The 15,077-nt window shown below is 39.9% G+C and overlaps 1 protein-coding gene across 4 annotated transcripts in view; it reads left to right on the top strand.

Annotated features, from left to right (window-relative positions):
* Nucleotides 1–15,077, top strand: part of SELE (selectin E) — a 21,307-nt gene that overhangs the window by 3,082 nt on the left and 3,148 nt on the right. The window contains exons 2-9 of one of the 4 annotated variants that reach the window (XM_027658611.1): nucleotides 1,106–1,211; nucleotides 9,136–9,248; nucleotides 9,808–10,021; nucleotides 12,258–12,419; nucleotides 12,698–12,776; nucleotides 13,217–13,603; nucleotides 14,051–14,158; nucleotides 14,273–14,458. In XM_027658611.1, the coding sequence (XP_027514412.1) occupies nucleotides 12,740–12,776; nucleotides 13,217–13,603; nucleotides 14,051–14,158; nucleotides 14,273–14,458 (718 nt within the window). In that variant the 5' untranslated portion in view covers nucleotides 1,106–1,211; nucleotides 9,136–9,248; nucleotides 9,808–10,021; nucleotides 12,258–12,419; nucleotides 12,698–12,739. The remainder of the gene's footprint in view (nucleotides 1–1,105; nucleotides 1,212–9,135; nucleotides 9,249–9,807; nucleotides 10,022–12,257; nucleotides 12,420–12,697; nucleotides 12,777–13,216; nucleotides 13,604–14,050; nucleotides 14,159–14,272; nucleotides 14,459–15,077) is intronic. The other 3 variants (XM_027658610.1, XM_027658613.1, XM_027658612.1) reach the window with 3 other exon arrangements.

Genomic DNA, 15,077 nt, shown 5'->3' with positions numbered 1-15,077 from the left:
ATTCAAAAAACTATGTATAATCTTTACTGAATTCAAAAAATATATATAATCTTTACTGAATTCAAAAATATATATAATCTTTACTGAATTCAAAAATACATATAATCTTTACTGAATTAAAAAAAATTACTTCCATGCAGTGCTGAGCAGTCTTGTATTATGAATTCTCACATTTTAAAGAGTAGGAGCTACTTTAAAACTTTCAGAGTACCTCCACAAATGAGTTTCAACATAACTGCTTTTAAAAATACTATATTGTAGGTCACTTCTAACTGAACAGTTTTATTCTTTTCATGTATACAAGTAGTAAATTATTGTTGACGTGAATTTCTCCACCTGTAAAACTTTTAAAATCTAGAACTAGTACTTGAATGCAGATAATCTACTACATAAATTAAGGTGTAATTAATTAAAAGCATCAGTAAAACAGAGAAAGAGTATGCCTCATCTTAATACACATTTAGAGATACTACAAAGATAAATGTAAATTTGGGGTTAGACTTTGTTTTGAGACTTATTACTTTACAACTAGAGTTGTTTCCTAAACTACTGTATTGACCAAAACAATCCCTAATAAAAATTTCCAGTATTTTGTTGTTTCAGAGACTGTTGTTGGTTACCTTGTTTGTGCACAGAGTAGCAGCACCACTGTGAGGAAAATGAGCAGAGCCCCAGGAAGCTAAATCCTTGTTTGCTGAGTTTTAGGGGATGAAGAGGTGTGAAGGGCTTTAAGTAGAAATCAATCCTCCTGTCTCAGCTGTTTGGGATTTCCAAGATAGTCAGGGAAAGTGATAAAATCTGTGCCTGAGTGAGGTCCCCTTTAGGATCCTATGTCTTAGAGAGTCTTATAGAGCTGAGGTGGCTGTTCAAGCTTACTTTGTCCAGTAGTAAATCAGCCTGTAGAATTAGTCCTTTAAATTTGTTTCAAGTAACCTAAGAGGTCTATTTTTGTTTTGATTGTTTCTGTGTACACAGTTTATTCCTTAATTATTTTGTTTGCCACTCTTGCCTAATATCTCGTGTTCCTATTTATCTTTCATTAAGAAAGCATTAGGGGAGGCTGCTTGTTTGAATAACTCACCCCCTTTATTTTTTACTGGAACAGAATGCTTCATTTCCTCAAGCATAGAAGTCTTTTGCGTGACTGTGGAAAACTTTATTGCCCCATTTCAGTTATGAGGCGTGGAAGGGGCTAGCAACAAACAACAATGGTAAGGATGACAAAGGAAATACTTGTGACATACCTTAGACAGAAGCTAAATTTAAAAGGAATTTGCCCTCAGCAAGGAGAGCAGGCATTGGGCTTCACCTGACATGAGTTTGAGTAAATAAGTTTGTGGCTTAATAATAGTCAAAGCAGAGCTTTATCCTGTTTTCCTTAATGCTTTTGTCTTCCCAAGTGTCCACCTTATCCAAAAGCAGTTTCCCACTCCGTGCTGAGGTATAGGAGTTTCCTGTTGGCTTTTAGGCTGAAGGCAAAAATTCCCTGCTCTTGGTGGGGATTGTTGGTGCGTCACTGTGGGCCTCGAGGGTACAAAGAGGATGGCGTGGGGCAACAGGGGTCTTAAACCAGAGACAGCCTGTTTTCCACAGAACTGCATGGAGGGACTTTCCTTTTGTAATGGACTTACTCATAGCTAACTGTGAGTTTGGCACTACTTTTTGAAAAATTAAGGGGTTTTTTATTTATTTGGCCAAGTGACATCTTGTCTTTTCACAGTGGTGTCCTAAAACTCATTGTTCTGAAAAAAGTATTGTAAACAAGTCAGGTAACAGTGAACTGATGTGATGATAATGAAGATAAGATAGTGGATGTTTTTCTTGAGTAGTTGTAGGCAAATCATAAGGGTCAGTATTGCCAGAATTTTTTACTTCTTCTGTGTTACAAATTGGGCTTGTTTTGTATTATGGTTTGCAGGTTTTGGACTGACCCAAATGACTAAAATTTCTCTGTTTATGTCCTTCCTATCACATTGTTTTAATTCGTATGGCCTTGGAAAATTCACCTATCCTTACACTGGCTTGGTTTGCAACAGTATTGCATTGTGTGTTGCAGTGGATTAAACTATTGGTGTAACAAAACACGTTGTTAGGCTGAATTTGGTGTGTGTCAGCCAAGATACTGGTTGAGCTGGTGCATCTGAACTTGGTCAAACTTCTCTACTTATTCCAGGAATCAGAGAGATTAAAAAGAAGCAGCAAAAGCTGTGGTTCATGTGGCATGGTCTGATAACTGGGTGTAACTATTGTAGCTACTCCAGTTCATTTTTGTAGAGGAACGTGATATCCTGGTACCTGCTGTAAGTACTTCCTGAGCATCTCGAGAGGGATAAAGCAGGTTATAGCCTTGTGTCCTCCATTGTACCCCTTGTGAGAGGGTGACCATGCTTTTTCTGCTTAATGATTTCTCTGGGAAATGCTAATAAACGTCAACTCAGCTTGAGATTGTGATAGAACAGTTGATGTTACCATATTTATAGAGGTTTGGTGAGAATAGGTGTAGGACTGAGGCACTGTGAGTGCCTGCTGAGAGAATGAGTTCCTGTGTATTGGGTGAAATATTTGGGTGATGGAAACTGCTGATGGGGATGAAGACATTCTTGTCATACTTAACTGCATTTCTGCTGGGCTTTGTGGTGGCATTAAGGCTGTGATGTTTGTATTTCTTTTAAAGTAACTTTATAGAAACACCTTTAGGGAAAAGTTAATTATGCAGTAACTGATGGTTACAAAGAAAACATCAGTAACTTCCCTTCTCAGTAACCTAGTAACAGAAAAGATCCCTGAAAAAGCCTGGGTTGAAAGCCCCAATGGGGTAGCCCTTATGATGGCATATGAGACTTTCTGACTTGTAGTTAAAAGCTAATTTGGCCTTGAGTGGAATTATTCAGAAATTATAATGGATTATTGCCAACTGTCACTTATTTTATTAATGTGGATTGAAATGAAGGATGGGGAAGAGAAGGTGAGACTGTTCTGCTGCTGTGTAAGGGGATATCAAAGCCAATTGTAATTGAGCAAGTTCAGGTCACAGAAGTCACCTGGCTGCAGAAACAGAGTTCAGATCTGATAGGCTTATCCTGCCAAAATCCAGGATCAGTTTACTGTGTGGGTCTCAGATCTGCTATTTCTTGTTTGCTTTCAGTGCCCAGACTACACCAGTGAACTTGTAGGACATCTTAAAAGAAACCAACTGGATTGCAGTTCAAGATCAAATGTAGCATTTCATTTGAGAATAGGCAAATAGGAGTATCCTAATGTCAAAACATCTTGATATTTATTTTGATATTTAACCTCTAAATGGCAAGTGACTAGAAAAGGAACATTGTTGTGCTGCGGTGAAGTTTAACACGGGATTCTCTAAAGCCATTAGACCAATCCAGGTTCCCAGAGTCAGGAAAAGGGAAGCAATCACATTGAACTCCAGCTGTATAAATTTTTCCCTTTATTAAGCTCTTTGACAGCAGAGCACAAGATGTAGGGATATATTTGGCTCCTGGTTGTATTACAGGAAAATATTAAGGAAAGAAGTTTGAAGTAGGGGATTTCCATCACATGTAACAAACGAGAGAGAAAATAAAATGTGGGTCAATGTTCAGCTGTACTTTGCAAATTTTTTTTTTTTACCCCAGAGTGGGAGTGCAGCCTGGAGTTGAGCAGAAGAATGCCTAATACACTGGTGCAAATGAAACACACTCTTGTAAGTTGTAATTATCATGGACATCAAAACACCACAGGTCTGCCTTGCTGCTTGGCTCACACAATTTAATAGGATTTGAATAAAGATTTTTCTTCAACAGCTGTTGATTAGCAGCTCCTCAGATTAGTGAAGAAGCTGGAACAAATTCAGGATAATAACATTATCTGTCTTAGCATTAACATCTTTGGGATCTGTGTATGTATATAGCCAGTCCAGGAGCCAGAGGCTTGGTTTGTGCACTGAAGGTTAGGAATCCAAGCCAACCTCTGGCATTCTGGAGTATAAAGGGCCTCTTCTGGGCCTTTCATACCTTGCTTTGATGAATAATGCTCTCCTGTGATCCCTCTCAGAACCTGAACAAGGTCTGATGAAAACCAAGTCTTTTGTTCTGCTCCTCACAGAAGGCAGTTTTATAACCTCATTGCTCTGCTGGTTAGAAACACCCTCTAATTTTTGGTCTATATTTACTCACAAATTGTTTGTATCCATTTGGGTTTTTTGTACCGACTTTATCCCTTTATATACAAAAAACTTGTTTACTTTTCTGAGCCTGTTGCATCCTTTCTGAGCCTTCCTAGCTGCTCCCTCTTCCCTAGGTTTAAACACTGATTTCTAATGGACACCTGGAAAGGTATTTCTCTAGAGGGCACTTCTTGGAATATCTCCACCCTTTGAAAAGCCTCGAGTTTGCTACCAGGGGGTGTCATTCTCCTGGTTCTCCTTCCGAATAACCATAAATATCACCTGCCTGTCACAGGATTGTTAGTCTTTGAAGTACTGAATGAGTGCTCCTGCCTTGAATCCCCTTGTTCAGTGAAACCAGCCCGCTAGGTTTGTTTCCAGGGCTCTGCTGTCCTTTGGTTGTCCTTCCCTGCTCTCCGTGTCCGTGCCTGGCACCATATGTTGGGGCCATGATGGAAGCGGTGTGCAGGTGATGATTCCTGAGTCCCAGCTGTTACCCTGTGGTCTGCAGAGACAAACAGTGTGAATGAGTTGTTTAATTGATCAGAGTTCATTTGTGTGGGATATGTGACATCCTGAATAGAAGGGCCTTGCAGCTGCTTTTCTTCAAGGTAAACTCACGCATTTGCACTCATGGATTAGAGATATGAGGCTCTTTTGAATGGTGGGTTTAGGGCTGGAAGTACTCAGCCTGGAGAGAAACCATGTCCTTCCTTTGTCATGGTGTTGGGACTGCATTTCCTAGGAAAAAAAATCAGAATGAAGGAATGTGGAATCTACTGGAGTGAAGGCTTACCTGCAGAATTCTGGACATAAACTGAACTTTTGTCCTTTGACTTAACCTTCAGATAAACCTTTGTCTGTCTTTGACTCTAGAAGGTATAGAGCAACTGCACTGCTAATTTCCTTATCTTTAAGTAAGCATAAATCTGGATCTTTCATTTTATTTTGGCAGTAAGGCAGCTTCCCCTCTGTATTTTATTTGTATTTATTTGTTGCTTAGAAGTACAAATAAACTGAACTCCTAACTGCTTTAAATAAGAATCTTGCATGTAGGCCCAGAATTATTTTATAAATGATAAATGGCAATTCTTTCCCTCCCTGCTGATCCAATGCCTATTATAAAAATTATCTTATCTTATTATTACTTCTGTCATCTAAATAATCAGGCTCTGCTATTGTTTGTGATTATGTGTTGCTACAAAAGATGAGTAAATGCCTATTGATAAATGAAAGGGGAAAAACCCCCAACTAATATATACCAGGAAGGATAAATATAGAATCAATCGTTTAGTTTGGAAAAAACTCTTAGGATCAGAGTCCAGCCATAAACTTAACACTGCCAGGTCCACCACTAAACCATGTCCCTAAGCACCTAAATATCTCCAGGGTTGGTGACTGCACCAGTTCCCTGGGCAGCCTGTTCCAGGGCTTGACAACTCTTAGGGTGAAGGGTTATTAATGGGGTCTGTGGAGTGGGATACATGTTCAGCATCTGAGAAAATTGACTTTGTGGGTTGCTTTTTAAGCTCAAGTATGAAAGTGCAGCAGTTTCAGGGGAGGTGACACTCATTCTTCCTGATGAGTCAAGAAATCTAAAAGTGTTATAAGAGCAAAATGTTCACTGGGAAAGTTAAAGTATTGTTTTCATGCCCCAGGAAATAAGGAAAGTCCTAATTATCTTGACACCAGTTAACTGGAACTTTAAAAAGCCTTGTGGTGCCATGGTTTTTTTTCACTGGGAAATGATAATATTAAGCAATTTAATACCAATGCTTTCAGTGTTAGTGATGATTCCTTTGTTCTTGAAATAACTCCTATAATGCAGCAATTGAAGTACTCTCCACTAATAACCTTGTGTTAAACATGCCTGCCCTAAAAAGTAATTACAAAGGTAATTACATCTGATAGAAATAAATTTCTTTCTTTGACTAATTCATGGTTGTGGCAAACTTGTGGTGGAGTGGCTAAAAGTGCTCCTGAAAGAGTACTTAATTCAAGAGCTTCTGTTCTCTCATGGTCTGACTGAGAAAAATCAGGAGTAGTGTGAATCATGTGCCTTTGCCAGCTGTTGTTGAGTGGGGTTTTACTTCTCACTCCTGTGCAGTTGTTCCTTGTACTTTGGTCTTCTGGCTTGAAGATTTCAGATACCAAGTGATAAGACCTCGCTCCACAGAATTCCAGCAGTTTTGGTGATGGAACTTTTTCTGCTGCTTGGTTTTATAGATGGTATCAGACAGTGATGATAATCTCTGGGGCTTGGCTTGAAATACTGAGGTCAGTATCACCCAAACACTTTTCAGATACATGATCCAAAACTTCTAGGTCCTTCAAAAAATGAGGCTCTCTGGTTTGTGATTTGCTGCAGCTAGCATTTGGAGAGTTTGTTTACTGCTTGTTTCCCAGTGAAAAAATTAAGGACTAACATCTCTGACTGTCCTTGACTGAAGCTTGCTTAGTAGACATTCCTTTCTAGAGCAGCACAGCTCTTGAGATGGGCAATTTGGGCTGAAAACTTATGGAGAAATTTGAGAAATCGTAATATTGAAATTATAAGATGCTGTATTTTATGATTTTTAAAAAATGTTATTGAACACTGATTTGGTTACGGAGTCAAATGTGTTGAATTCTGTGTCCATTGATGTGTAAAAATTATGTTCCTGGAACTGACTTAATCACAGAAGAGAACAGATCTGAAGCTTGGAATTTGTAAACAAATGGTGAGGAGTATTAGTAAAGAAGGGAAACTACTGCCTCTTCATCCTTTTTTTGTAGTCTCTCCCTCATAATACTGCAAATGGAGAATGGAAGGTCATGTCAGAACTCCAGTGCTGCCCATAGTTCACAAACTCTCTAAGTCAAAGCAGTGTTTTCTGGGAACAGAGCTAGGCAGAAGATATGCAAAGAGTCTGCAAAACAAAAAACATATCTCATGATGACTGTTTTTACAGTACCAACCACCTACTTAATCTCCTAATCCTGAAATTTGCCCTCACTTCTCTCACTTGCCAAAAGCTGTAATTGTTCTGTTCCTCAGAGCCAGCATTCCCATCAGTGCCACTTCTGGGACACCTCACCTGCCCAGAGTGTGGGGCTGTGGAACAGAGCTGGGCAGTAAAATCAGCAGTGCTGGGTCTATGCATGTGTTACATTGTCATTCTTTCCTGTGAGCATGAAGGGTAGCAAGGCTCCAAGACCTTCTCTGCCGTGATTTCCAACACTGGAATTAGAAATAATCAAGTTCTGCATGGGATCAGTTCCACCTGCACCCATGGACACCCATCACACTGCCAATGTGTGATGTTAAGGCCTGCCCTGCTTTTATCTTAACTCAAGGTGTGTGTTGTTGTTTCCTCTGCTTCTTTGCTTTCTTTGATGCTTCAGTGCCTGAATCCCAGCTGGCACAGTGCAAGTGATCCCTGGCCTCAGGGTGGATTCTTCAGTGGGTATTTTTGCCTGTTTGGGGGAAATTGAGCACTATGAGTCACAGCAGAGTTCCCGAAATAAGAAGGAGAGATAAGATTTTCTGGCTCCTGGGGTTCCACTCCAGACAGAGTGGAGACTGTCTGAGGCAGCCTTGCAAAATTCCAGCGCCCTGGTAGCAGTTGCACTGCCTACCTTATTCACACTTAATGAGACACAGAGGCTAAGAAGGGATGAGTATGTTTTTGGAAATTATCTTTGCTTCCCATCTAGACCTCGGGGAAAACTTGTGCCTTAAACCTTTTGTCTCTGAATTTTTGAAGAATTAGCGTTGAAAGCTCCTCTCCAAACAGGAAACACCTTCTCTACTGGCACCAGAACTCCTTTTCCCCTCAAGGCTGGCTAAAGCTCTTATTTTTCCTCTTCTAGTGAGCGTCACTGTGGGTGAAGCTGGACACTTTTCCATTACTTCAAAATTTCAAGTGGCTCTACAGCTCTTTGCCATGGAATAAATGTCTGTTATACAAAACATTTTGACATAAGTAGTTATCAAGTGTCTTAATTTAGGAATGAGGAATATACCTTCTAGGAGAGAGATGGAACTGGATTACTCAGAGGTACTTAATGCTCTGGTTTTTTGTCTGTTGACATAACAGAATCATTAACATTTTAAAAAAGGAAGACTTACAAATATGTAAATGCAGATGTAATCTTACCGTGTAGGTGAAGAAAAAGTCTTTTCTAAAGAAGTGGAAAATGAAGCTTTGTCTTTTTTTATACTTACAAATAGATGTCTATATATTCTACTTATCTGAGATCCCACCATATTCTGTATTTGTCTTGGGTTTGTGATTTCTGCAAGTTCAACAGAGAACTTTAGATAATGCGAAATAATTTGCATTGCATTGAATTTTCATAAGCTACTGATAAAGATACTGAAAAATGTTTTTCAAACCAAGACTTGAAATTTCCAACAGAAAGGTAGACTCTACAAAACTCCTGTTTTAGCATTTCATGGTTTCCTTGGAAAATTTTCCTTTAAAACTTTGTCACTACAAATCAAGCCACCACTACTTGTTATGCACCAACTGGACATAAAACATTGTTAATCACATGCCTCCGAAGTACTCTGGAATAACTTTTAGGTTTTAGAAGGTGGTAAAGATTTCTTTCCTCCATCACCCTTTTGTACAGTGGAGTGGGAATAAAATAGTTCTCTTGGACAGAAAGTGATCTTTGAAAAACTGCCCTTTGAGTAGTGATTCCATCTCTTATATACTTATTTTATGGTGATTTCAACTAAGCATTGTTGCACTTGTTTCCTCATAAGAATGTCTCATGGGACATTATTAAAAGTCTTAATTATAACAAACCATAGTCCACTATTGTTTCTTTGTTCCTGACTCAACCTAGACCACAAACTTGATTGATCTGCCAGGAAGAGATCAATTCTATCAGTGTCAGCTGTTCTGAACAGCTTAGCAGCTGCCTGCTGATTTTTCAGTTGTTTTCCTTAACATTTTTTCAGTGTTATTCTGGTATTTTTCTAGGAGCTCACGTGGAAGGCCCGGCTTCTAATTACCTTGATCTTCCTTTCCGAGACACAGAAAGGCAATATTTGCTTTTTACCAGCCCTCTGACACCTTTTCCCATACTCCCAAAGGTAATTACTGGGGTTTGGATCCTTAAACAGTAGCTTGATTGCCTGTAACTAATATAAAGAGTCTTCACTCCAGTCTTTTCTCCTCTAACCTGTTCTCTTTTCCTGGTGCATAACACTTTTGCAGTGAGTATCAACTTTTCTCTGTATAAAAGAAATGCCATTTGACATGTCCTCTGTCCATTCCTGTCCTTTAAATAGCAGACCCCCCTGGGGTTTGTTGTTTTTACTCCTAATATATTTATATAGCCTTTTCTTACCTTCTCTATCTCATAGTGGCCTGCTAAGGAAACCCTCCAACTAGAAAATCAGTTTCTGTTAGATAATCCCTATTAAGCACCTCTGTTTGTAAGGGAAAAGAAGTGATCTGGAGTATTCCCATTCACTTGTAAAAAAAGCTTGTAAAAAGCTGGGCTTTCACTTGTGGGGATGAAAGCCCGGAGTGTATAAGAAAAATAAGTGTTCAGCATTTCTAAAAATTTGCCTAAAGTTTGGAGTCTCCAATTTTTCTGGCAGAGAGGAATTGTATTAATTTTAAGGAACTATGTCTGTGCCCATGTAGTGTAAGAGGAGAGTGGACAACTTCCCAGCTCTGCACAGCACCAGAAAGGAGGCTCTTATGTTCCCAAATCAAGTGGCAAAAGAAGAAAAAAGCATGAATGTGAAATAACTGTGGGAAGAGAACAAATCAGTAACATGGAAACCAGCTAAGGGGCAGGTTGCATGGCATTGCTAGCTTGATAATCTACAGTTCAACCTAAGTAACTGTATCACAGGTATTTTTCCTGAAATATGTATGTAACTTAGGCCATATTTCCAATATGAGCTTTAGCTTGGAGGAATCCCAGTCTTCCTGAGCAATAGGATTGAAATTTTAAGTGCTTTTGACTTTTAATAAACAGGTTCTAACTTCTGTTGTGCTTTGGAAAATGCTTTTCAGGCTTTTTTTTTTTCCCCTTTGAAAATTTTGCATGTGTTCATCTTCCATGATATTACAAGGAAATAAAAATGTAATCGGTGAATGGCAGAATTCCCTGGGAAAAACCAAAAAGAGCCCCCTCTCAGTGTATAAGGGAATACTGCCAAAAAAAAGAGTCAGTCTTTTTTTAGTCTGGAATTTTTACAAGCATATTGCTTTTAGGCTTTGGTGTTTTGTTATTTTTTTGGGGGGGTTCTTTATCTGCTGCAGACAGGAGGTCTCAGACAGGTCACGTGAAGGAAGACTATTGTAAATTCTGAAATATTCTCTTCCTTCCTCCGGAGATTCCATTGACAAAGCAATTCTGCTGAAGTTTTCCCGCTCGGCTTCAGAGCTTCTGCCATGACAAGGATGAGCACTTACCAGTAGGAAGCTCATTAAATGATTTGGAAAAGGGAATATCCAGGAAAAAAAAAAAGTAGGGTTTTCCGCGTCCTGAGAGGGTAAAAACTGTTCTGGAGTTGTCTGTAATTTTTTTTTCTATAATGTCTATAGTTATAGCAGCTGATCAATGTTTTAGAAAAAAAAAAACCCTGCTCTATCAAGACTCATTAACATTAATCTGTGTTACAATATTGTTTACAGAACCCCTGGGAAATTATGCCCTGCTGCACAAGGTACTGTACAGGTGCTTTAAAAGCACCAGCTCCTGTCTGTTTTCTTCAGGTGGTAAACCTTCCTAATAGAGAAGGGTTGGCAAACTGGGAGTGTTTTCATTCCCAATTTACAGCAGAGCCTAAAGACATAGCAGTCCTGACCTGATGCTGCCTGGAAGGTTCTGGAAGTCTGGTTCTTCTAAGCAAGGCTGGCCCAGGCCAGCCAAGAGCTAACCTCAACTTTCCAGAGTTTCCTGATGGTCAGTTTGTGTTTCTAGCTTTGCTGGTTCACACCTGCTAGGAGATGTTCCTCTCCCTACAAATATGCAGTATGTTGGTTTTAATCCTCACACTCTTCAGTAACTAACTTTGAGACTTGCTTTCTAGATCTTTTTTTTTGCAATTTCCATATTTTGTTAATAACTGAGGCTGTTTTGGAACATACTCTTTATTCTATGCTCTTTTTTGAGGTGGATTCCTTTGATGGGCAGAGATCTATTAAGATGTGGCTAGGTGACAAATTTTTTTTTTTGTAAAAAAATTGGGAATTGGTCCCAACTGAGATGTTAGCTTGGAATCCAGGAGTCACTGTTGAGTTTTTTGTAAGACAAGGCTGAGGCTCCAAAATAAGAGCTCCAACATGCACTGTATAAACTATAATTATGCTTTACAGATATGAAGTGGGTGCTACCCTGTGCCCTCCTGTAGCTGACAACCCTTGTTGAGTCCTTTGCATGTTGAGCCTCATTAAACCTCATCCATAATGGTGAAGCTTTATGCAGTAGTGTAATTAATCAGTGTATACACAATAAATATGCATGAATTCAGTGTATTGTCTTGTCCACCCAAAATGTTATGTGCACCTGTTCAGGAATTGTAACTCTATTGAGATCAGGATATTGGAGCATATAGTCCAAGTGAAATCCACATTCCAAGCTTGACTGCTACAAGTGACTGATGAACCTGTATTGTGAGCAGGGCTGTAGAAGAGAATTAGCAATCCTGGGACTGGCAAACCTTCCCACAGATGAGAGCTCTGCAGAGTGTGCTGTCCACAAGGAAGGGCTTGGCCGGTGCTGCAGTTCATCTTTTACTCAAACTTAGTTAACCAGCTTTGAGTGTTGGTGCCTTTCCTACTGAGATACCAGAAGAACTGGCACCTCCTTGGTGCAAAACACTGTGCCAGGTGAAAGACTGGAATCTGCTTATTCATGCAGCCTACTCGAGCTGTCTTCCTCCTCCTTGATATCCTGGAATTGTGTGTTTCTGTCAGTAAGAGCATATAACGTGTGGCACTTGGCAGTTTGTCAGCACAGTGTGTCTTTCCTGGAGGGTTCATTTGTCAGGAGAAAAGACATCCGTTTTAATGTGAGGGAGGGCCAGATCCTGGGATTTTCCAAGATATTTTTTCCCAAACGTCTTTCCTGTCTCGTGCAGGAGTGGCTAGTTGAGGGAATAAAAGGCAGGGGATTACAGAGTCGAGGCACTTGGAGCTGAACTTGATCTTCAAGTCCGAGTTCATCAACTTAGCCACGGAAAGGAGCCAGTGAGAAATATTGCAGAGGGACTTCTGCCACGGGGACTCTGCAGCTGCAACCTGTGAGTAGAAATGCACTGTGCTGTTCTGTTTAACTGCTCAGCTAAAAGAGAGCTGGACAGCTGCAATTCTGTGTTCTTTAAAGCTGTTCGCTTTTAAAAGATATCTTGATACGAAGAACTGTTTTAAAATGAATAATTTCCAAAAAATTGAAATTTTATTTAAGTTTTTAGAATAATTGTTTCAAAGCATGTAGAAAAAATTGCATAGGCAGTATTTTATATTGAATTGTAACAGGTCAGTGTTTGTTCTTTACAAATGTGTTTCTTTGGTCTCTCAGAGTCATCTGCTTTAAAAGATAAAGAAGAGAAAACACTCAAACATGGTTTGCTTGTGGTTCCTATCTCTTCTTACTTATGGTAAGTGTGTATTGCTCCATGTAGAAAACTATTTGGATGGTAATATTAATGTGACTGTTCTGTTTGAGCTCAGCATTAAAAGAACTTCTGAACCTGCCCTAACTAACCTGAGCCTGGGTTCACACAGAAGCACCTCTAGCTGCAATGGCACGTTTCCCTGCTTGCCTGTCAAATCCATACTTGGCTCCCATAGCCTGCTGTGAAGTCCCAAAGCTTTCTGTGGCCAGACATAGTTTCACAGGCTGAAGTCCCTGTACTTGCATCTGACAAGCCTGGTTTGAAACTTGCCAGTTGATTATTTATAAAATAATTGCCATTAATTTTTATGCAGTTTCAGATATTGACAAGGTTGCAATATTTATAGAGCTTTATTTATCCTTTTCTAGAGAGAGAGGAGGGGAAAAGTCAGACACCAACTTTTGGACATCTTTTTATTCTAGGACTTACAGTGCTGCAGGGGGTGAATGGTTGGACATACCATTATTCAGACAGAAACATGACCTACAGGGAAGCAGAGGAGTGGTGCAAAAAGAGGTATACTAACATGGTTGCCATTCAGAATAAGGAGGAAATCAACTATCTCAATAACTTCTTACCCTATAATCCGGGTTACTACTGGATTGGAATCAGAAAAATTAATGATGTGTGGACCTGGGTTGGAACTAACAAAGAACTGACAGAAGAAGCAAGAAACTGGGCTTCAGGTGAGCCAAATGGCAAAGGGAACAACGAGGACTGCGTGGAAATCTACATCAAAAGAGGGAAGGATGATGGCAAATGGAATGATGAACAGTGTGAGAAAAAGAAGGTCGCCTTGTGCTACACAGGTATGGAGTGATAAAGGTCATCCTAGTGTGTCCCTGTGGAGGTGAGATGGTGGGTGGGATGAGTTGTTTAGTCTTACATATTAGCTACCTGACCCTGTAAGCACTTGTACACTTATGCTTGCTTACAGGATGGTGTTTGTCCTTGTTCTAAGACTTAGATTTATTGTTCCTTTTGCATTTTAAATATTGCTAATATCTACCTGAGAACAAGTGGTCTTTGGAGTTTCCAGCCAGTAGAATCCTTTCACTGTGAACTAGTCTGTCAAAAGCGTGGATTTCAGAATCCTTTCTGTGAAATTACAGGATAATCTTAAGTACCAAACCCTATGATTTTGTTTTGCTATACAAAGGGCTTGCTTAGTGTCAGAAAGATAAACAAATTGCTAGCCACGTTTCCTTAGTGGCCATTGTTGATTCCTTTATAATTTGCTGTATTATTTTTTTCAGCTTCTTGCAACCCATCTCTCTGCAGTGGCCGTGGAGAATGTATAGAAACTATTAACAGTCACACCTGCCATTGTAACCCTGGGTTCTATGGCCCTGAATGCGAGTTTGGTAAGATTATTTCATCCTGCTTTTTGACCAGCTCATGCTGGCTGGTGTTCATTTTGGCTTGTTGGTTTAGCTGCTCATGCCCCTGACTGTGTTCCTTCTTGTGCTTCTCTGAAGTTGAGAGTTGTGATCCACTAAGGAAACCTGAGCACGGGAGCCTCGAGTGCAACCATCCATTGGGGAACTTCAGCTACAACTCATCCTGCACAGTTCAGTGTGAGGAAGGCTATGAACTGACTGCACTGGAATCTGTACACTGCACCTCCTCTGGGGTCTGGTCTGCCCCCCTTGCAGCATGCAAAGGTGAGCTTTCTGCCTTATACACAGCTCTGTAAACTTGTTTCTCTGTCACTACGTAAAAACTGAACTCTTGCCAATTCCTTTGGAACTAATTATGTGGTGTGGGTGCTATTTTGTTTCACTACATGGGTCTCTGTTCCTGAAGGGATGAAATTGGCCAGATGAATGTTTTGGCCCTGGCCAAAAACATTTTTCCCTGCTTGTAGGGAAAGATTTTTCCACCACTTAGGTGGGAACAGGGAATGGAGATGACCCACCTGTGAGACTGCTCATAACAGGCTAGTTACACCTGACTGTAGGAATTATTTTTTGAGGTGCTTGGCTTAGAATAAGCTACAGTTTGAAGCAAATAAAAGCATCAAACATCACCCAACAAGAATCAAAATCAAGTTGCTATTATGAGCTACAAATGAATTTCCAGTCTTGCCTTAAGAGTCAGTTTTCCATTTTGAGATATTGCCCCTCCTATCTGTTTTCTGAAATGGCAGCGTAGTAAATCTCCTTTCTAAAGCTGCTCCCATTTTGTGGGTAGGTTGATAAGTTTCAGAAGAGAAAAAAATTTGATTTGTTACAAGCTAAGCTCTGTGCTGTCTCTTGTTCTCTTCAGCTGTGACCTGTCCTG

This window comes from Corapipo altera, unplaced genomic scaffold (assembly GCF_003945725.1).
Source record: "Corapipo altera isolate COAL_440 unplaced genomic scaffold, ASM394572v1 79, whole genome shotgun sequence".
Lineage (NCBI taxonomy): Eukaryota > Metazoa > Chordata > Aves > Passeriformes > Pipridae > Corapipo > Corapipo altera.
Note: the sequence above shows the minus strand (reverse complement) of the source record. Positions and strands in the feature narration are given on the sequence as shown.